Source organism: Antennarius striatus, chromosome 13 (assembly GCF_040054535.1).
Source record: "Antennarius striatus isolate MH-2024 chromosome 13, ASM4005453v1, whole genome shotgun sequence".
In the NCBI taxonomy this organism is placed as follows: domain Eukaryota; kingdom Metazoa; phylum Chordata; class Actinopteri; order Lophiiformes; family Antennariidae; genus Antennarius; species Antennarius striatus.
The window spans coordinates 21,760,001-21,782,431 of NC_090788.1; the positions used below are offsets into that span (position 1 = coordinate 21,760,001).

Genomic DNA, 22,431 nt, shown 5'->3' on the forward strand with positions numbered 1-22,431 from the left:
TGTCTGTATTTTATCTTTTGTTCTGTTTTCTTCATTACTGCAAGCATTTTCATCTTTTTCCTAATGATGAAAAAATTAGAGCTGATATATCTCATTGCAATCAATTCACATCATTGGCATATAATCTCTTTTGTGGTCTTGATCTTGAAGTATTTTCCTTGATTTTGTACATTTTTACAATAGTGAAATCCAGGATGAACTGTTGACGATCAAATCTCAGGTTCATTCTGTTTTGGGACGACTGTCCCTGCAAACACATTCATCTGAATGCAGCAATGAAGTGCAGTTTTTAGCTGTGTGTTATTTTGGGATGCCTATTGCTAAAATATGGCTTAAAGTCAATTTGAATATCCTTTGTGGAATCATTATGCTGTTTTCGCAATGCGCCCAATTCAAAGATTAATCCTACGATGAAACAAGGAATAGACTACATGCAAATTGGTGCCCCCTTCTTTCATGGCCTATGTCGTCCCATTAAGTGAGACAAGTCTTTTGGGAGACGGGGCAATTGAAAAGGAACAAGAGAATTCAGAGGGAAAATGAGAAAAACACAACGGTTTAAGAGAGGGAAAGGCTCCGGCTCTGTTTACTATGGCACAAAGCTAATGGCTCTTGACTATGTAAATGGTGATGATATGAGACATTGTGGAGGGCTGGGGCTCAGATGGGTGAACAAGGTTGGGGGTATTATAGCCAGTAAACAGTCTTGTGGCCCAACAAATGGGGAATGCAGGCCATCCTGACCAATTATGCCACTGTGCCAGGTGCAGGGCCGTCTAAGAGCCTATTGGTAACCATGTGTCTCTGATGTTCTTGTTGTACACATCAGTTCATAATAAGTCCCAACACACTGCATAGGCAGAGATGGAAGAGAAGGCAGATAAAAACAGCCATGTTCCTCTGCCAAATTAATATTCCAGACTAGGCAAGAGCAAACATCAGAGGATATAGTCTGACTTGACAATGAAGGCATAAAAATACCAACATTACTAAATGATCATAAGGCCGTCCTGCGAGGGGGGGAAAACAGGAAAGAGAATAGTCTTAGCCTAAATTGTGCTCATGAGCAAACCTGTATTCAATTAAATGTGTCTCCAATATTAGAAAAAGATTTCAGGGATAATAATATATATTATTATATATACATACCGGTATTAAATGAAGAATTGTGCTTGATTGAATTTCCACAGGTAGAAAAATTACTAATGCTGCATAAAGCGAAGTGAAATAAATGGCAAACTGTTCATTCCAAGCTTACATAAAGTCAGATAAAGTCAACTATTGCTTTCAGCACATTTCACAGAACCTGGAAGTATCTTCCGCCCACAGCCTTGTTCATGTGAGCAGACATGTCTGAGTGTTACACATGTAGTAAATATTACACCCATCATGGAACAATGGAGCTGAGACCACAGAGCGGCTGTAGAATCACTATTAGTGTTAGTGCAGCTCCTGGTGTCTGTTCCTGTAACTGCAGCTGATTTCAGTGAGCGACACCACGACCACCACCGTCATCCAATCAAACAATCGTAGTTTTGCGGTTGTAGTTTCATACGTACCCCACCGCCATCATTGGGCCTGTCCTGCTGGCGTCCATACAGCAGCATGTAGGAGTCCCTTCTGGTGGTGTTGAGCCCCAGAGTTATTTTATTTTGTTCCACAGCGTCCAGTTTGGGTCTGCTGCACTTTTTAGTGGAGGAAATGTTGTCTGTCAGGGATGTGGATGAGACACGCTGCATTGGAGTGGATTCCTCTTGAGCTTCTGTGGGTTCTTGTTGGTGGAAGGTGTTCAGCTGGGGAGATGTCTCAGAGTTCTCCACATCATCTGGTGGGAACAGATAGAACGGCTGCTCAGACGTCACTGAGTCGTGTGTCCTGATGGAACGATGGGGACTGGAGCTGACGGATCCCGTCGGTGAGGTCATCCAGTCAGGGTCATAGGTCACATCCTCAGAGGAGCTGAGAAGATCCAAAACAGACAAGGATAAATATCAACTCACTATCACAGAGGTGCATATTCATCAAAGCCTGAATTGATCATGATATTGATCTCTGTAGAATGGAGCTGAGATGCTTACCTGCTAAATATTTTCACACAAAAATAGAAATCTTCTCCAAGTTAATCAACATAAAATACATTCATGGAAAACCCATACAGGAAAGGTATTGATCATATTGTAGGAAACAATCTTAAAGTTTAATCAGAAAAACCCTCAGAGGCACAGAATTGATAGGTTTCCCCAATCATTTAATGTTTTGCAAATTGCTGAACGGGGAAAAGTAAATTTTTCAAAACACAAAAAATAAATGTTGGAAACAAAAAATGAAATCATAAAATTTCCTAAATAGCAAGGGGCAAAACTACCTGATATGACTAATGTGTGTGTAACGTTTCTGATTTTAAAGCTGTGATCCAGGAAAGAAACAGACACACAAACAGAACCCAACATCCCCCCACTGGTGGGGAGAACAAAGACAGTAAACCTGAGACAGTCAATAGAATAATCAATATAGTCCTAATTAAACTGTTGCTATGTGATTTAATCATTGTTAATTATTCAATTTCCATAAGTAAAGGATGTTTTGGAGACACCTGAATGCAGCATTCATCTGCAGGGAGAGGTCAAAGGAACAAGAGGCATTAGACCATTATTTAGACGATGATGTCCTCAAACAAAGAGAGCATGGCCCTATCAGAGATGTCTGGAATTGAAATAGATGAGGGAGATTATGAACCTGTATTTACAGATAATTTTCATATTTTCACCTCCGGCTCACTAATGAGAGTGTTTGAGAGCTACTAGCGGGGGAATGGCTCACAAACGGCAATTTTCAGCTTATGAAATGGCTCAAAAATTGCAGGCTAAAATGTTCTTTCTGATGGTGATGAAAAGATCTCATTAAAATAAATAGCAGAGAGCCTCTTTGTTGTGCTTAGTGGGAGGACGAGGGGAGCCTAATTCTCCCGCATGTCGTGATGCTGCGTGATGGGGGAGGGGGTCGTCGAGATAGACGGCCCTTCACTTCGATGGGGCCAAGTGGGTGAGGGATGTCTCTCTAATGACTCAAACAAGTTGGAGAATGCATTATACAGAACATGCAGCTGGGTGTAATACCTCCAACACTGGCAAAACACACACACCTATTATCAGTTACCCGTGATACACACATAAAAAAAGCCACTGAACACTGAATGGGAAGAAAGAAATGATGGACAATACTCACATAACCAGAAATATCTTTTTGCAATATTTTGAGGGAAATATATGGCAGATGGATAAATAGGAGTCTTTTTCTTGAATAAGGAATACAATTTGTAAACTCTGCCAAGTGTGAAAAGGCCTACCCATTTTGTGTGTGTGTGTGTGTGTGTGTGTGTGTGTGTGTGTGTGTGTGTGTGTGTGTGTGTGTGTGTGTGTGTGTGTGTGTGTGTGTGTGTGTGTGTATGTGTGTGTGTGTATGTGTGTATGTGTGTGTGTGTGTGTGTGTGTGTGTGCGTGTGTGTGTGCGTGTGTGCATGTGCGTGTGTGTGTGTGTGTGTGTGTGTGTGTGTGTGTGTGTGTGTGAGTGTGTGTGTGTGTTGGGGGCTGACAGTTGATAGGATTATGAGAACATGATAATAGAAAAGGGATTGCATACACTGCTATTGTAAGGATATGTCACGGTCATTTTGCTCTGAAACAATACACACACACACACACACACACACACACACACACACACACCATCTGCATGGGTTAATGACAGGAAACGGAGAAGGCTCCTTCTCTATTTTGGAGGGAAGGTTGTGTTTGAGGAACGAACCAAAGCGAATGATGGTACGGGTCGATAAGAGCAGAAGAACAGATGTGGCATCTCCATCATTGCCTCCGCTCCATCAAAAATAAAAAGTAAAAAGAACAGAGATCTCCTTCACTGCAACAAAGCTGCTTGTTAATGGACCACGAGTGACCACTTATAGTGAACCACCCAAACTAAACAAAAAACTAATCTCCCTCCAATGAATAGCACTCCCCATACATTACTTTTTTTTTTAGCTTATCCAATCAGCCGGAGCGACATAGTGGCAGCAGACCATTGGTGAACTCTGTCCGTCTGAAAGCACCTGAATGAGGCCGACACACTACAGTCCCATTGCTGTCTGCATCTCATTACACAACTGACACCGTTTCATTACTGACTGATCAATGAAGGCAATTTATCTTCTATCATACAAAGTAAATGGTTTGATTGGTGCTGGAATTCTCATTGATGCTTTTCATCTAAGGAGCACTATTAGCTGCTTAGTCCTCATCCATTTATCACATATGTATAGAGACCGTCCAGTTCAATAGGCAATATGGACAAGGTGGGGTCTAACCTCCCCTGGGGCAGTTGTTCATGTAACAGCACATTTTCAAGGTATCATGACGTTCAAGGCCACGAATAATCTCACCAGTCACAATGTTAACACCCCACTCATCTGAAGAACACCCAAAGTTACAGCAGACTTCACCAAACAATTACAATTATTAATGTTACTTTTATACACAAACAAAATTGAAAAGACTTCAGCTTTGTGCTTAGCTGTGAAGAACAACTGGTGCCATCTAGTGGCCCAAACAGAACACTAGATCTGAATCTGCCATTCTCCATCACTGGTTCCTTAGACTGACCCAAATTTGAATAAAGCTCCGCTTTTGATACAACTTTTGACTTGTCGTGTACAAAATGTTACAAAAGCCAGTACACATGATTCTCTATGCAACTAGGAATTCACTGGAACCCACTCAAGGACCTCTGGGAGTCCTTGGACTAATTCCAACTTTGAAAAACACATTTGGAGAGGAGTCTTCAGGATAGCCACTAATTCATGCTACCCTTTGGTGGACTGACGTCTGCAGCAGAGTGGGCAGAGACAAAAACATGGAAAACATAATGAGAGTTAGACCGACGCCCTGTTTGGTCTATGTGTGGAATAAGTTCATAACTACATTCATTCATGTTCAAGACCTACTCCATCCACTGTCACGTGTCGCGGGGAGCTGGAGCCTGTCCCAGCAGACCGGGGCATGAGGCAAGGTACACTCTGGGCACAACGCCAGTGCACCGCGGAACCACACATACACACACACACCCACACCTATGGGCATTTTAGGACCAGCTAATTCACCTGAAGTGCATATTTCTGGAGGTGGGAGGAAGCCAGAGAACCCAGAGAGAACTCCAACACAGACACAGGGAGAACGTGCAAATTCCACACAGAGCGGGACGCAAAATCAAAACTATGGAATATCAAATGTGACACGTCATCAAAACTGAAATTCAGGACCACGGATCAGTTTGGGGCAAAACTTTTCAAACACAGTGTAGTTGACCATCTGGCAGCTGTGAAAAGTGAATTAGAAAGAGGACAAAATGGGTCTGCGTGGGTTCTCTCCGGGTTCTCCGGCTTCCTCCTCCCTCCAGAAACATGTGCTTCAGGTTGATTGGCCATTCCAAATTGCAATAGGAGTGAGTGTGTGTGCATGGTTGTGTGTCTTTGTGTGTGGCTCCGCGGTGCACTGGCGTCATGCCTGGAGTGTCCCACACCTCTCGCCCTATGCCGCCGAGATAGGCTCCGGCTCCCCGTGACCCGCTGCGGCGGATACAGCGGTGGTGATCTGAAGATGACTGACAAAATGGGACTTTTGTTGGACGTACACTGAACTCAGGACACGTCTGATAACATTAGCTACAATTTCATTACACAAGAAACATCTGACCAGTGTACCTATGAGGGGTTCAGATATGCCCTCATGTTGATCTGAAACACCACATTATTTGACTTTTTTGGGTGACAGACGTGATCACAACTCACCTGCTTCCTTCTCTGTCAGATGTGTGTGTGTCCATATATTCAGTCTGAAACATGACAGGACTCTCCTCTGTCACCATTTCTAGGCTATCATCAAAACATCCAGTTCCAACATCAGTTGGATCTACAGTTCCCGTGTGTGTGTGTGCGTGTTGGTCCTGTTCCATATATATCTATATGTATGTATGAATATATGTATATATATATATATATATAGTACATGCGTGTGTGTAATGACTAACAACAAGAGTGGAAAAATGATTTCCCCTACGGGGGACTAATAAAGCGATCTTTCATCTTTGGTCTTTGATCTGTAATCTTTAATCTTCATCGTGTCCTCCCCCCAACCATCCCCCAAGACGTCAGTGTGTGTGTTTGGATCAGGAGGCGTCTGTTGATGAGCTCCCCCTCAGTCAAGCTCTCAATGGTGGATTCCACAGATTCCCGTTGGTTGGCCAAAATTGCTTTTCTTCATGTTTTCATGCTTAATTCTTTTATCCACAAGTTGACTTTAGAAGAATTTGAGTCGTACAAACTGCAACAGAAAAAACAAAATGGACTTTCATTGCACGTATGAGAATAGTATTACTCATACACACACTTCATAGTTCAGTCAGGATAAAATAAAAGCTTGAAAAGTGTGACCTTATCATGTTTAATCAATATATTTGGTGGTAGATGCATTGCATTTCTTTAAGTGAAGAAGTGTCTTAACATTCAGTGTTATGCATGGAGGCTGTTGACATTCAATGATATCAGATGAGGGATTTCAATCAGTAATTGATCTGTTTGATCAGGGTGTGGCCATTAATACCATCAACCATCTGATCCCAGTGGTGACCAGTTTCACTGCCTTACATGAAGGCATTAATCTGACTGAAGTGTTATTTATCAGAAAGAACACAGTTTGTACATGTCAACAATGACTATTCTATTTACAGTAAAGTTAGCTCTGCAGCTACACAAGGACCAGTACTGGGGCCGATTCTTTCCACTTTATGTATGCTTGTTTTAGTTAACATCAGAAAACATTGTATCAATTTTAACTGGTAGGGAGTTACACCCAACTATATTTATCCTTTGCCCATCAATACCAACAAACTAAACTTCATGCCTGTCCTAAATATATTAAAAAATAATTTCCTCAAAGAGTATTAATAAAGGATATTTCTTCTTCTTCTTCTTCTATTGGTCACTAATTTAGCAGGGATCTAGCAGGAATGGATACTCTGTCCAGGTTTAGGGAAATTGAAGAGGTTGGTTCCATCAGACCAGATCAAAGGTAGAATGTTTAGAGAGCGATGGGTAACATTCTTTACTATTTATGGAGGAAATGTTGACTAAAACAATGTATATATAGTTCAGCAGGGTGAGGTAGTAATGACTGATGACTTGAGAGGAGGAAGCAGAATCAGGGATGGAGGGAGGAAAGGGAAGGAATGAAGGAGGATGGTTGGAGGGGGCAGGGGGTTGGGGGAGGGGCTGCTGAGGAGTTGGGGGGTTCAGCATCTTCAGTATTAAACAAGGCAGAGACTTCAACATCCTGCAACTTACCCTGACATACTTCCAGGGTCACACTGGCCTTCTCCCTCGTCTTTCTATCGTATCCGGTTCCTGAGTGTACAAAAGTTGAAATTTGACCTTGACCTACTTTCTCAAGGTCAAGGTTCGAACACACGAACACTGACAATTACATCACAGCTCTGAAGCTGGATGTAAATATGTTCAGATATGTCAACACATTACCTCAACAACTTTAAAACATGAAGTTTTCACATAATGTGACATTCCATTAACTGTCTTGTTGAAACATTTTTCACTGGTTAAAGCTTGAACGCATTGGGGTCGTAGATCATACATTAGATTATTGTGGTACCACCGGTGTAACGTGAACTCCGCACCGCACAAACTAACATGTCCCAGCGGTCATGAAGCAGCCATCCTGCCGTTAACGGATAAACTACGTACAGGTGTCTACCGGTAGTGTTTTCAGCGTCAACTACAGGCTGAGGTTCGGGTGTTCGGCTCAGATGTTTCATATTTCTCACCTGTTCTCCGGTCGATCCTTACTTTCCTGAGACGAAACCATGGAGACGGAGACGCACTCATGTTGCGTTCAGGTGCTCGTTCTACAAGCTCGGAAACCCGGATCACACTGACGTGTTCTCGCCGCAGACATTTTACACTAGAAAATGGTGTCGACTGAAACGGTTCTGTCACGCCGTTCAGCAGGCATTGAGACGCGACGACAGGAACCAGGACGAGATGTTATCACGTCATGTCTGTCCTGATCACAGTAGAAACGTCTCCGTCCAATCAATGACGAGCAGTCAGGATTCAAAATGAAAAGAAAAAAATGGAAAACATGGTAATATTTATCCAGTGAAGGTTATATTATTTTCCGTTTTTTCAGACCAATACACAAATAAGTTGATCACTGGGATCACCACAAAAGGGTATTGCCCACCACTCTTCCTCCAACATTCCTACAGGCAGTTTCAGGCCCGGTACCATGGTGACTGGAGTGTTTCTCCAGAGGACAATGTGTTTATGATCAGTTTCACCACCATTCCTGGTCTGTTGTTTCTCTGAACTCTTAGCTGTAATAACTGCTTTGTGCCTCATGCTGCAAACTGATGCAGACAAGTCTAAAGGAATAGAACTCAGTTCATGCATCGTATTTAGAGTAGAGTTCTCAGAGGCCTACAGAACCCCGGCTCTAACAATGTCTCATCAGTAAAAAACATTTTTAATTTTTTCAACTCAAGCGTGATTTTGACACAGCACAAAGACAGAGAGAGGGTCATACTTTTTATTGCCAAGACAGTGACATCCCAGTGTACTGAACATGTTTGAATAGACGGCTCAACTGAGCCAACAAGTTGCTCCCCGTGTTGCAAACAATGATCCCATTATCGAACTTGAACTTCACTCTTACAGCTTTGCTGGAACTTTGCTGTAAGAGGGTTTATTTCTTAGAAACCATCTCTGAAGGGCTGATGTTTAGTCGACCTCTTCTATGGTTGGTCCAGAGGATCCTCCTCCGGGGGCCGCACCCCCAGCACCAGGGAAGCCACCAGGCATGCCCTCGGGCATCCCCCCAGGCATGCCACCAGCACTCTGGTACAGCTTGGTGATGATGGGGTTGCACACCTTCTCCAGCTCCTTCTGCTGATGCTCATATTCATCCTTCTCTGCAGTCTGGAAACAGTTCAGGGAAATCATGTCAATGAAATTCAAAGCAAGAACCTCTCAATTTCCACCACAAGTAAAAATAAACACGTTATTTTACAGTGTTGATTAACAGCATCTGAGAAGTTCTTTAATCTGAAATTCTTACACATCAAAAACATGACTCCAATAAATGGACTGAATAAAAAAAAACGAGCTCGAACTGGAACCTGTAGCCCTAGCCCCATCCCACACACTAGAGCTCTGTAACAATCTATTGTGCTTCCATGACAAGCTCCAGTGAGGGTCTCTTACCTGGTTCTTGTCCAACCAGCTGATGACTTCATTGCATTTGTCCAAAATCTTTTGCTTGTCCTCATCACTGATTTTGCCAGCGAGCTTTTCATCCTCCACAGTGGACTTCATGTTGAAGGCATAAGACTCCAGGCCATTCTTGGCAGAGACCTTGTCCCGCTGGACATCGTCTTCAGCCTTGTACTTCTCAGCTTCCTGAACCATGCGTTCAATGTCCTCCTTACTCAGACGACCTGGAGCAAACGGTGACATGAGTAACAGTATTCATCTCTGAGAGCAGACTCAAGCTGTATCCAAAACTGAATTCAAAACTCACCCTTGTCATTGGTGATAGTGATCTTGTTCTCTTTGCCAGTGCTCTTGTCCACAGCAGACACATTCATGATGCCGTTGGCATCAATATCAAAGGTCACTTCGATCTGGGGAACGCCACGAGGAGCAGGAGGTATACCAGTCAGCTCGAACTTACCCAGCAGGTTGTTGTCTCTGGTCATAGCTCGCTCACCCTCATAGACCTGTTGGAAGTATTCCACATGTAAATGCCGTGTTGATGAGTCTACAGTTAGGAATTTGCGCAGATAAAATGAAGACCCAACCCTTCTGAGACTGGGGACCTCGTACAACGAATGGAAAGAACGTTTCCTACCTGAATGAGCACACCGGGCTGGTTGTCAGAGTAAGTGGTGAAGGTCTGGGTCTGCTTGGTGGGAATAGTGGTGTTTCGTTTAATCAGGACGGTCATGACGCCTCCAGCAGTCTCAATACCCAGAGACAGGGGGGTGACGTCCAGAAGCAGCAGGTCCTGAACATTCTCAGACTTGTCACCTGACAGGATAGCAGCCTGAACAGCTATAAAAGATGAAAAAAAAAACAAGACCATCACACAATTATTAATTAAACCGAATCCTCGATCTTTTCACTAGGTGAACAGGAAATAAAGACAGAATGAACTGCGGTGAACAAACATTTTGTTGAAAACACTTGCCAGCTCCATAGGCGACTGCTTCATCTGGGTTGATGCTCTTGTTCAGCTCCTTTCCATTGAAGAAATCCTGCAGCAGCTTTTGGATCTTGGGGATACGAGTGGAACCCCCAACCAACACGATGTCATGGATCTGTCCTTTGTCCATCTTTGCATCACGGAGAGACTTCTCAACTGGGTCCAGGGTGCCTCTGAACAAGTCAGCGTTGAGCTCCTCAAAGCGAGCCCTGGTGATGGAGGTGTAGAAATCCACTCCCTCGTACAGGGAGTCGATCTCAATGCTGGCCTGTGTGCTGGAAGACAACGTGCGCTTTGCTCTCTCACAAGCAGTACGCAAACGACGAACAGCCCTCTTGTTGTCGCTGATGTCCTTCTTGTACTTGCGCTTGAACTCTGCAATGAAGTGGTTCACCATGCGGTTGTCGAAATCTTCTCCACCAAGATGAGTATCTCCAGCAGTGGATTTGACCTCAAAGATACCATCTTCAATGGTCAGGATGGACACATCGAAGGTGCCTCCACCAAGGTCAAAGATCAGAACATTTCTCTCAGAGCCAACCTGAAATGAAATGCGAGTTGACTCTTGGTAGTCACTGACATCAGGTCATGTATGTTGGTCACTAAATAAGTGAAGTTACTACAATGTGATTTACTTTTTTGTCCAAACCATACGCGATAGCAGCAGCAGTTGGCTCATTGATAATTCGCAGAACATTGAGGCCGGATATGGTGCCAGCATCTTTGGTGGCCTGACGTTGGGAGTCATTGAAGTAGGCTGGTACCGTAATTACAGCATTGTTAACAGTCTAAGAACGAAAAGGATAACAATTAGGAAAACATACAAAAAAAAAAATCTGTCATTCAGAGCTGGTAGAATGACCTACTTTTCCGAGGTAGGCTTCAGCAATCTCCTTCATCTTTGTGAGCACCATAGATGAGATTTCTTCTGGGTAGAAAGACTTGGTTTCACCCTTGTACTCTACTTGGACTTTTGGGCGGGTGTTGTCATTAATGACATTAAACGGCCAGTGCTTCATATCTGACTGCACAACGGAGTCATCAAACCTGCGTCCAATCAGTCGTTTAGCATCTGCAAAGGACAATTCACATTCTCAAATAAATCTGATTTAATGAGTAACCCAACGTAGAAATCAGTCAACCAAGCAGGTCTGTTCGGTTTTAGAACTTCTGCTGAAAACTACAGATGGCACAAAAACTAACCACTAAAACAGTGACTCGGCAAAACTACCTCAGGATCATTTATTGACAAGGCTGCAACTTACTATAAGGAATGAATGACTGTTTGCACAACAATGATGACAATAACAAAGACCACTGTACTAATATTCAGATAGCAGTTACTTACCGAAGACTGTGTTGGTAGGGTTCATGGCAACCTGATTCTTGGCTGCATCTCCAATCAGCCTCTCACTGTCAGTGAAGGCAACATAGCTGGGTGTGGTCCTGTTGCCCTGGTCATTGGCAATGATTTCAACTTTGCCATGCTGGAAGACACCAACACAGGAGTAGGTGGTCCCAAGATCGATACCAACTGCTGGTCCTTTAGACATTTTTCCTGTAGAAAAATAGGGAGCCAGATGGAATTCACATAGGTGTTAAAAAATAAACAATTTCATTGTCAGAATTCTAGTTTTCACTTTAAAACCCAAGATATTTAGCTCATCCAAGTTTGCTGAATAGTAATGTTTCATCAGGGGCTGCTGTGGCCTCATCCTCATTACCAAATCAAATTTTCAGTTCCACATATGAAGTACAGTAACCCCTCGTTTATTCTCGCTTCAAGAGGCACGGTCTCACTACATCGCTGATTTTTGCTAGTCACGTGATACCGAACGCACATGCCATTAGCTGACTACATCCGCGTGTGCGTTCCGTTCTGAGACTCAACTCACTTCCCTGTATTAAAGAATGATCAGATGCTTCTTGGGCCTCAAACTGAAGTCACATGACGGCAGAACCCCGCGGTGAGGATCAATGACTGAAGACGATCCAGTGAAGTCCAATATTTTAGATCATGATTCTGAATTACATCATGACTGACTCTTCAACGAATAAAGGTCATTTTCTCTTCAGACGTCAGAGTGATGCTTCCGGTTCACTTCACGTTGGAGCGCGTGACGCGCCTTCGGGGCACGTGCGTCTGGCCTTCTATGGGACCGGACCAGATTAGATTTACTGTAATAATCCCGGACTAGTAAACCTGGTGGGATAAACCCCTGCTGGTCATGAGTCCTAACCCCAATCCCCAAGCCTAACCCGTCTGAGGCGGGTCACGCAGCAGAGGCCCGACTTCCGCTAGCTTAGCCTCAGGACATTCTGGCTCGAGGCCCGACTTCCGCTAGCTTAGCCTCAGGACATTCTGGCTCGAGGCCCGACTTCCGCTAGCTTAGCCTCAGGACATTCTGGCTCGAGGCCCGACTTCCGCTAGCTTAGCCTCAGGACATTCTGGCTCGAGGCCCGACTTCCGCTAGCTTAGCCTCAGGACATTCTGGCTCGAGGCCCGACTTCCGCTAGCTTAGCCTCAGGACATTCTGGCTCGAGGCCCGACTTCCGCTAGCTTAGCCTCAGAACGTTCTGGATGGAGCCCCTCCCCCACCCTTTGTCGTTACCGTTATCTCCGTTACCGCGGCCCTCGTCCACCGCGGTCCGCCTCCACCGCGGCCCTCGTCCACCGGCCCGGCCGCTAACACGACATTTAATCCAGCTTTAAAATCCCGACCTGACGCCATTTGGACGCGTCATCAGAGGCTAACGGAGAGCCAGCGGACTCCCGTTAGCTTCTGGCCTTCAGGACATCGAAACCATTGAAATCATCCCCAGGAGCGTCAGTCCGCGATGTCTCTCAGTATTTAACGCAATAATAACAAATTAATTCCGAAACACTCACCGGATTATCGCCTCGAAGCAGAATAACGGGACGCGGTGGAGCTGGAGGCGGAGGGCTGCTCGTCCTAACCGGCGTGAGGAGGTAAAGAGAGACTGACCACTGCCCGGACTCCTTATATAACCGGCAAGACAGCCAATCAGACGACGCGTCTTTGATCACCGTCCACCAATGGCGTCGACGATCTGAAACCACGCGAAGAACCTTCGAGACGACTTCCTGTTGGGTAACTGCGATCCTGCAGGTCGTTGTTTTCCAGACGATGTAGAATGAATCATTTAGTGGCCATAGAAAAAAAAACACCTCCTCTCTATTGGAAATAGTTTAAGGAAGGTCAAGGAAGTCCTGAGTAGAATGTAGACTAGAATATACCCAGTAGAATGTACTGAGTAGAATATACCCAGTAGAATGTACCGAGTAGAATATACCCAGTAGAATGTACTGACTAGAATATACCCAGTAGAATGTACTGAGTAGAATATACCCAGTAGAATGTACCGAGTAGAATATACCCAGTAGAATGTACTGAGTAGAATATACCCAGTAGAATGTACCGAGTAGAATATACCCAGTAGAATGTACTGAGTAGAATATACCCAGTAGAATGTACTGAATAGAATATACCCAGTAGAATGTACTGAGTAGAATATACTGAGTAGAATATATTGAGTAGAATATACTGAGTAGAATGCAGAGTAGAATATACTGAGTAGAGTATACTAAATAGAATATACTGATTAGACTGAAGTGAGATTTGATGTTCGCCATCTTTGAACCGCTATTTATTCGGGTTGTGTTTGTAGCCAGCTGGGATAGGTTCCAGCACACATGGATAGATGGATGGATGATGGATGGAATACTGCAGAGTTCATATCCTATAAGAATGTAGAAAATATCCAGGAAGTACATTGTATTTTTTGTGAAATCTAATTTCGGGATATAATATTTTTCAAATGGCAGGTATCAAAATAACAAAAGAGAACAATCACACAGAATGTTCAGTATATTCTACATAACATACTGTATTTTGGCCTTGTTTCCACAGAGCTCGCCAAATATATGTTGTAGAAAATAGACTTTATTGATACAGTTACACAGAGAAACTAGGGTCTAGTCCAGCATCTGTGAACACTACAGGACTATATTGTGCTTAAAGGTGTGGATGGTCCAGCTGACATGATGAACGCTGTCACAGCGCCGTCTCTGGAGGTGGAGGTGAAGTCTGCTTGTCGTTCACACCTCGTGGAGCAGACGTTGCTGCCTTTGCACCGACGTAAATCACTGAAGTTAACGGTGGTGGTTCTTCTGTGCCATACTGTGTGAACGGCATACTGCAGAGCCCTGTCACAGAAAAGATATCTTAGTTTCTTAGTTTAGTTAAGTTTCAACCACAGCCCTATAGAACATCTGCACCAGTTTTCTGCAGGGGTTAAAGGCTGCAAGCGTCCTTTTCCATCGGAACAGGGGATGACCAATCCGTTGTGAATGTCCAGCTACAGTCCAGGGTACTAGCAAGGACAAGGCTTCCTCCACCTCAGTCCCTCTACACAGACAGGCAGTGCTGCTAGTCTTTCTGTAGTCTGGTACCATCTCCCTGGTACCAGACTAGAACCAGTTGCAGATACTGGGAGTATCTGCAACTGGTTCTAGTGGGACCAGCCAAAAAGTCATCCACACATTTCCTGGACTCACCCTCCTGCCTGCCCTGATGTACCCAATTACTGCTGTGTCAGCAGAAAATGTGTGTATGTGACGCGGGTCTGAGCTGCAGGGTGAGGAGGAGGAGGAATAAACAGCTTCAGTCTTTACCTATAAAAATTTAAATTAAAAGAATTGGGTAAAGTCAGCCTGCTATGAAATTAAATGTCATTGTTTGAACTCAATGTGACAAATAAATAGAAAATACAGATGTGTGTCTGTTTCAGGGCCTGCACACACGCACGCAGAAGCCATTTTACGAAAAATGTGTCAAACAAGAATCAGAATCGATTTGAACTATTTCAGAGCTATGAATGATTTACACTCTTTTATGAACCTGTGGTGTGTCAAAGGTGTCTTGTGTTCCGTGTTGAGTGAGGAGCTTGTGTTCAGTCAGTGGTTGGTTTAATTCACATACACTTTGCTTAGTTTCCTACTATTATTCGTTTTAGAAATGTGATTCCTTTTTACGTGAATCTTTTGGCTTTTGTGTCAACGTGATTATCTTGTATTTCGACTTTTGTGAATAAACGTGATTTTAAAAATCCAAATCTTCTTCTTTTTTCTTCTGAGCAGATAATGACTTGTATATATTCACCTCATCATAGATGAACTCCTCCTTTTTTGATTTGATAACCCATGTTTCAGTTGATAAACCACAAGAGTGAGAAAATATTGAAATCTTTCCCAGTGTAGTCATATTTCCATAATACTCAGAACCCTTAAAAGGCGTTCTGAATCATCTGCCTACCTCTTCGCCTTGGTCCTGCAGAGTTACTGCCTTCCTGGCAGGATTTTGATCTGCTGCTCTCCTCAGAAGGATTGGACTCTTCATCCTCTGACACAAACCGATGACCAAATAAACAAACACAGTCACAAACACAAATCCCAATCATATGAACAGAAATTTAAACACTGGTTTTGACTGAAGTCTGAAGTTGAGAGTATAGTCTCCTTACCTCTCTTCCAGGTTATGTGTGCTTTCCTCAGCTTGATGGCAATAAAAATCACCACCACCAGTAGACTAAAGATCAGCAATACCACCAGGAAGACAAGCAAGGATGGACGTCCTTCAGTTCCCACCTGTGTTTCTGACTCATTAAAGCCCACTAGGAAGAGAAGTATGTTATAACTGTTCAACCAACCATCAGTCACTTTACAATGCAACTTAGTTTTTAATGTTTGGTGTGACCAGGCAGTTGTCTCTTTTTCATAGCAGAGGTAATGATTTGAATCCCAGCCACAGCTTACAGAGTGAATGTACCTGTTCTGTTTCCCTGTGTGTGGTTAGAGGATGGGATTTCGGTCGACTCAAAAATAAATGTCCAGCCTGTAATGGGATGCACAATAATACAGTCTCTGTTTTCTCAGGGCAACAAGGTAACTGTAGTTGTTCCATCTTTCCATTAGATGGCAGAAAGAGATATTTGAGATTACTAGTTTCAAACATGACCTTCGACTATTTACTGAGTTGTACCTGTTGCTTTTGTCCCATTGTTGATGGCATCATTCAGCTTCCTGGTTGAGACTGATGATACAATAATTCTAGAGTCATCTAGAACAGATAAAGACATTTTGACAGATTATCCAAGTTAGAAAATAAGAGCTATAAAATGTTTTAGAATGTTTCAAGGCTTGATTCTCAGAAGTTCAGATCATCGTACAAGCTACACAAGTCAGTGACAAAGAGAAATAGACCTTGTTGTGTGAAGATGATCAAGAGGTTCATCTGAAAGCAATTTGATGCTGATTGCAAGTGTGTTAAGAACATAGATGTATCCTCCACAACTCATATGATCAAGTAAATAAAGGGATATTGAAGGAATATGCTGGGGTTTATTGACATCATTACTTACAGTTTAGAGGTTGCCTACTCTTGAAAAATACATATTAATAAATTATTATATTAAATTATTATTAATACATTATAACCCTAACCCAACACCCAAAAGTGTGACATCATATACAATTAAACTGTTATGACATGTAATCTGCCGTGTCAGTTTGACTTCTACTGTCCCTTCAGGACTTTGGTGGCCCTCAAGTCATTACGTCACACTTCAACTGATCTGATCCAGATCTGTTTGCTTCTTACATGTACTGTAAATCCCCAAGAAAATCAGTAGTAACATATTTGACTGAACCATTTCACTCACAGCTGGTGCTGAGTGTTGAGCCTATGGATGGAACAGGATTCCGAGGCTCCATAGTGGCGTCTCCATCTGTCTTCAGTCCATTGGGGGGAAAAGCTGATCCAATTATGGAGCTCTCTGATGAGGACCCATTCACACTGCCATGGTGTCCTGTTGTTGGCCCGTGTCTGGACCAGCTGACCGTTGTGCTTAGTGCTTGGGTTGACCTTTGAGACTGGAACATTGGTGAGCTGGTCGTGGTTGTGGGATGAAATTCTGTTACTGTAACAGAGAGGTTAGTTAAGTAATTAATAAACAGGGACATTGTCTGAAAGCCTAATTGAACCCTGTCCATATTCTACAGACATCATTCATTTCATAGAAGATCCAAAAAGAAATTTAAATTGCCAAATTTTTGATAATTCCAGTAACAGGAAACAGATTATTAGCAGCACAACAGAAGGACACATTTTTGTCAAGAAGTAGCTAACACTGCAGCCTTCTGGTGGTTTCCTTGTTTTTTAACAAACACAACTACAATTTCTTATCACTGTTCCCCAATCATGATAAGTTATTTGTGAAAATGCTCCATGCTGGTGGCTTTTTTAAAGCTATAAATCACTGTGATCTGAGTTGGAAGTCAGAATGACTGTTGAAATGTAATGAACTGTGCTCACATATGTGTCCAATTTTGACAAAATCCATCAGACGTGTGTGCAGAGCTGGGTGGTGAACAAGGCACTTCACTGTCACACGTTTCTTCAGGGACTGGATCGATATCACAGCTGTTGAAACGTAACTTTTACCTCGATGCAGGACTTGAGAATGAGCTGTGGAACGGAGCAGATATCATTAATTTATAAGAAGGTGTTAAACATGTAATATTTTCCAAAGACAATTTGAACTACTCATCTCTATCATTGGAGGATGATCAAAAAATGATCTCAAAACTTACACCTGTGGGCAGGGCTTTAAATAGCATCCAGCAAACAAGAAACCAGCTAAATGTGGGTGTAGACTGCTCTAACGGGGGGGGGGGGGTGAGCACAAGGTTTGGTGATTTACGTCACCCCCTGGTCCGTTGCACCACGACCAGGACGTAACCCATATTGTTCCTCCTCAATCTGAGGCTCGACAATCGGCCGGACCCTCCTTTCCAGCACCTTGGAGTAAACTTTCCCAGGGAGGCTGAGGAGTGTGATGCCCCTGTAGTTGGCACACACCCTCTGGTCCCCCTTTTTAAAAAGAGGAACCACCACCCCAGTCTGCCACTCTTTTGGCACTGTCCCAGACTTCCACGCAATGTTAAAGAGGCGTGTCATCCACGACAGCCCCTCAACACCCAGAGCCTTCAGCATTTTTTGGCAACCCTCTCGTCCACCGGGGTAAACTCCAACACAGATGTGTTCAGCCGGGGGCTTGTGAGAATCCCCACACCCGCCCTGCGCCTCACACAACTCCAGAGTAAAACAAGATCCATCCCCTGCCCAGGAGTTTGGATCCAGAACCGAGGCTATGCGTGGAGGTAAGCCCCACCAGATCCAACTGGTAACGCTCCACCTCCAACACAAGCTCTGCCTCCTTCCCCACCAATGAGGTGACATTCCACGTCCCCAAAGCCAGCTTTTGCCGCCCTGGTCCGGTCCGTCGTGACCCCCTGTCATCACTGCCACCCATATGGCAGCGCACCCGACCCAATCGATTTGCCCTGCGGGTGGTGGGTCCACAGTGGTGGAGAAAGTCAACATTGCCATTTCGGGCTGAGGCCGACCGGGCCCCGTGGCTGACCCCGCCACCAAGAGCTCACTGACAGGTCCTCTGTCCGGGCCTGGCTCCAGACATGGGCCCCGGGCTTCCTCCGGTCATCATAGGGTCTTCTGAACCATTCTTTGTCTGGCCCTTCACCTGAGACCTGTTGGCCTTGGGTGACCCTACCAGGAGCACAAGACTCCTGATAACATAACTTCCAGGATCCTTAGGGCACACAAACCTCTCCACCACAATAAGGTGATGGTTCCTCGGAGAGGTCAAAGCATTCAAATGAACAAAATATAAACCCTTGAGTGTTTGGACAGGAAATGCTCTGTGAGTGTAGTTTATCTCATGTTAACCTCCATGATGTCTGTGGTTACTGCCTTCGTCATGTTGCAGCTTTTTGCAGGAATTACAAGCACAGAAGTTACCTTATTGAAAACTTACCAAGAATCTCAGGTCCATGATCCAACTTCCAAAAGATCTGGGGTGGGTAGTCATTCCCCTCAGCAGTACATTTTATGTGGAACGTTCCATCATGCTTTGTTCTCCTTATTTTGGGATGATCTTGAACATTTGATATCAGAGCAAATGATATTAGGTTGTGAAATGAATTGGACTGATGAGACAGGTGATAACAGGTACAGCTGTGTACTGTATTCTGTGATCAGTCATTTCCTCATTCCACTCACCGATCACGCTCAGCTCCACAGTCCTCTCTGCTACCTGACTGCCGAACACAGAGCAGGTGTAGTTGCCGCCGTCTTCTAAGGTGACTTCAGAAATACTGATAGTGAACTTTGACTTGGATAGTTCACTGATGCTGTAACGCTTGTTGTTCAAAACTTTAACCACTACAGCTGGAGAGTGGGATAAATTTATAAAAGACATTTAGTCGTCCTCATCTTTCAGATATCTTGTTGTTTTGGCATAAGACAATTAGAGCTGATGGGTATTTTTTTGTGCAGTATGTAAAATCCTTACTCATATTTTGCTTGAAGAACATGATGTGTCCTTCAGGGTTCTTCCATTCTGCCTTCATTTGATGAGCATTTATCATTGGGCAGCTTAATTTGACTGTCTGACCTTTTATCACTGTCACACGTTCCCACAATGCAACAGAACCTGTAATGAAACATGGATTTCTGTGAAGTCACACTTCAACAACAAGGTCATGTTCACACTTCAGTGAAACAAAAACTACAGAGAGCAGTTAGTGTACTGTAGGAGGAATATACCGTACTCCCCCATCAGCTTCTCCTTACAAAGGTGTGTGTGTGTGTGTGTGTGTGTGTGTGTGTGTGTGTGTGTGTGTGTGCGTGCGTATGTGTGTGTGTGTGTGTGTGAGTGGAAGTGTGAATGCTGGTGTCACAGTGGTGGTAATGTGGTCAGTGTTCTCACAGTGAAACCGAATGTAACGGAGGCTGTGAAGTCAAGTGGGAGCATTCTGCATTGTGCTTCACCTCGGGGGCTATGGAGGCTTTTTGTTTCCTATGGGGGTATCAGTGTGACGAGCTGTGTGGAAACAAACAGGCACCAACTATGTTCACCTTTTCTGTACTGCAACATGTTCCTGACAGTTATCTCCAGTCCATAAAAAGATCCATTTTCAATACCTCATTTATTCAAAGGATTAGATTCCTCAAGAAAAGACTTCAATGGAAAAATGTATAAACATGAAAGCAATTGAAAGGAAATGCACAACATACTCAACAAAGCTATGAACACAACATTTCATAAATCTGTTGTTGATAACACAATTATTCCTATCAATAAACCAAGTGAAAGTAATCAAATAAGTAAACTTTATTACAGTATGTCACATAAGTCTGAGGCTGATGTTATTGTGCTGAGCTCTAAACAGCCCAGATGGATCGATGACATTCCTGCAGCTCCACCACGATGAATTCTGACAGACATTTGATTCTGATCTGTCCTTCAACTCCATCACAAAACAAGGACTGCCTTCTTTCACTTGTGCAATATTTCAAAAATCATTGTGTTTCAAAGAGATGTGAACAACTAATTAGGGGGTCTTGTCTCTGTCTGTCCTATCAGCTGTTAGTGCAGCATTTCAACTGTTATGAAGATGATACCCAGTTATAGTTATCAATGATGTCAAGGGAAACGAACCACTCAAATAAATCCCAGAAAATCTTCACAATATCAAAATTGAATATCTAATTTACAAACACCTCGGTGCACCGGCGTCGGGCCCAGAGTTTCCCCCGACTAACGCCCTCAGTCAGCTGGGATATGCTCCAGCTCCCCGCGACAGTGGATGAAGCGGTCGTGAAAATGAATGAATTATAATTATAAAATATAATAATATATATAACAAAAAAACGAATCTCACCCATTCTCAGTTTTTACACCTTCTGTATTTACCCAGGTTTAAGAGTAGCCTCAGTGTGATCCTCAGTGTGATCCTCAGTGTGATCCCGTGTCTCGTACGGAGTACTGTACGTTCATTTGACATGAGCCTCCTCACAACAAAGTGAACCAGTACTGAGAAAACAGGCCCTCACCTGGTATGAGGAAGACCAAGATGCAGAGCGTCCGTTCCATCTCGCAGCCGCCTCTCTTCTGCTGCTGCACTTCCTCATCACATCAGTTTGCTCCTCTCACGGCCCTCCATGACATCACAGGCTGTAGTTTCCACACACGCTGTCATTCACGTGTGTCTCATGTGATTTATGAAGTACAGTAGAATATGTAAACTAAATATCCACACACACCTACAGCTGAACTCAAACATGAGGTCTCTATAGCCACTGATGAGGGCAAAGAGGAACTTCTGGGTTGTGCCAAACACCTAGTAAGCTGGACTTTCATTGGGTCAGTCAGGGTTACCCCATCAGTCAGTAAAGCCCCATCAGAATTTAAACCCCATCATTTATTAAAGCCCCATCAGTAATTAAACCCCATCAGTAAAACCCCCACCTGCCTGCAGCCATACTGGCATCACCCTGATGGTCTCTATGTGTGGAGATGCTGAAGGTGGGTGATGATGAGGCAGACCCTCACCACAGGCCTCAAACAGCTGATTGGTTATCCAGTTACAACAGACACTCAAGCCTTTAATTTCATATTAACTCTTGATAAAGTCCTCAGTATTTGATGGGTGCTGTTTGTTTTTTGGTAGCATTACTTCTGTTACGATCTAAAATATTCTCTATTACTAAATAAAATATAGTGTACTGTGAATCCAAATGAAAAGCTGGGTGTCAGGTTGAAGTGTTTAACCCTCATTAGTGCAGTTGCCTTCAGTTATGGTTACATGACGGAGTTTGACTAAAGCAAAGTGATCGTTAAACCTTTGTGTACGTATGTATTAATAATCATGCAAATAATGTTAACTCTAGAAATTTACAGGACGAAAAACGACACATAATACAAATTAAGACTTTTTGAAGGACTTAGTCCTGACTTGTCACCTGTAGAACTCACTGATGGGGAAAAGTTACTCAACAAATAAATGTAATTTAGGAATAAAATAATCATTCAGTGTCTTTAAATGTAGACCTGCTGTTGTCCTGTTGATCGGGTTGAACCAATCCGATGTTGAACTCTCCAGTTCACCAGGATCGTTCTGCTGCACACTTACATCCGCAGCAGAACGATCCTGTCCATCATTATC

General features: G+C 43.5%; 3 protein-coding genes and 1 long non-coding RNA gene across 4 annotated transcripts in view; all 4 read right to left on the reverse strand.

Moving 5' to 3' along the window:
• Positions 1–6,002, reverse strand: part of jhy (junctional cadherin complex regulator) — a 20,535-nt gene extending 14,533 nt beyond the window's left edge. The window contains exons 1-2 of the mRNA XM_068332082.1: positions 5,840–6,002; positions 1,560–1,959 (exon numbers count right to left, since the gene is read on the reverse strand). Coding sequence (XP_068188183.1) covers positions 1,560–1,959; positions 5,840–5,916 — 477 coding nt within the window. The 5' untranslated portion in view covers positions 5,917–6,002. The remainder of the gene's footprint in view (positions 1–1,559; positions 1,960–5,839) is intronic.
• Positions 6,003–6,196: 194 nt separating this feature from the next.
• Positions 6,197–8,024, reverse strand: LOC137605783 (uncharacterized). The gene is made up of 3 exons (XR_011037782.1): positions 7,885–8,024; positions 7,391–7,450; positions 6,197–6,371 (listed from the first exon to the last, which is right to left on the reverse strand). It is a non-coding gene; the product is annotated as an uncharacterized lncRNA (long non-coding RNA).
• Positions 8,025–8,634: 610 nt separating this feature from the next.
• Positions 8,635–13,355, reverse strand: hspa8 (heat shock protein 8). The gene is made up of 9 exons (XM_068330305.1): positions 13,213–13,355; positions 11,671–11,880; positions 11,189–11,394; positions 10,958–11,110; positions 10,308–10,863; positions 9,969–10,171; positions 9,639–9,837; positions 9,323–9,555; positions 8,635–9,037 (listed from the first exon to the last, which is right to left on the reverse strand). Exons 2-9 carry the CDS (start codon positions 11,873–11,875, stop codon positions 8,840–8,842), a joined length of 1,953 nt encoding a protein of 650 aa, XP_068186406.1. The 5' UTR covers positions 11,876–11,880; positions 13,213–13,355; the 3' UTR covers positions 8,635–8,839.
• A 452-nt stretch (positions 13,356–13,807) lies between these two features.
• LOC137605652 (cytotoxic and regulatory T-cell molecule) lies at positions 13,808–21,278 on the reverse strand. The gene is made up of 11 exons (XM_068330306.1): positions 21,148–21,278; positions 19,776–19,916; positions 19,484–19,651; positions 19,239–19,358; positions 17,717–17,869; positions 17,064–17,321; positions 16,385–16,462; positions 16,172–16,237; positions 15,867–16,016; positions 15,659–15,745; positions 13,808–14,550 (listed from the first exon to the last, which is right to left on the reverse strand). Exons 1-11 carry the CDS (start codon positions 21,149–21,151, stop codon positions 14,399–14,401), a joined length of 1,377 nt encoding a protein of 458 aa, XP_068186407.1. The 5' UTR covers positions 21,152–21,278; the 3' UTR covers positions 13,808–14,398.
• Between the last annotated feature and the right edge of the window lie 1,153 nt (positions 21,279–22,431).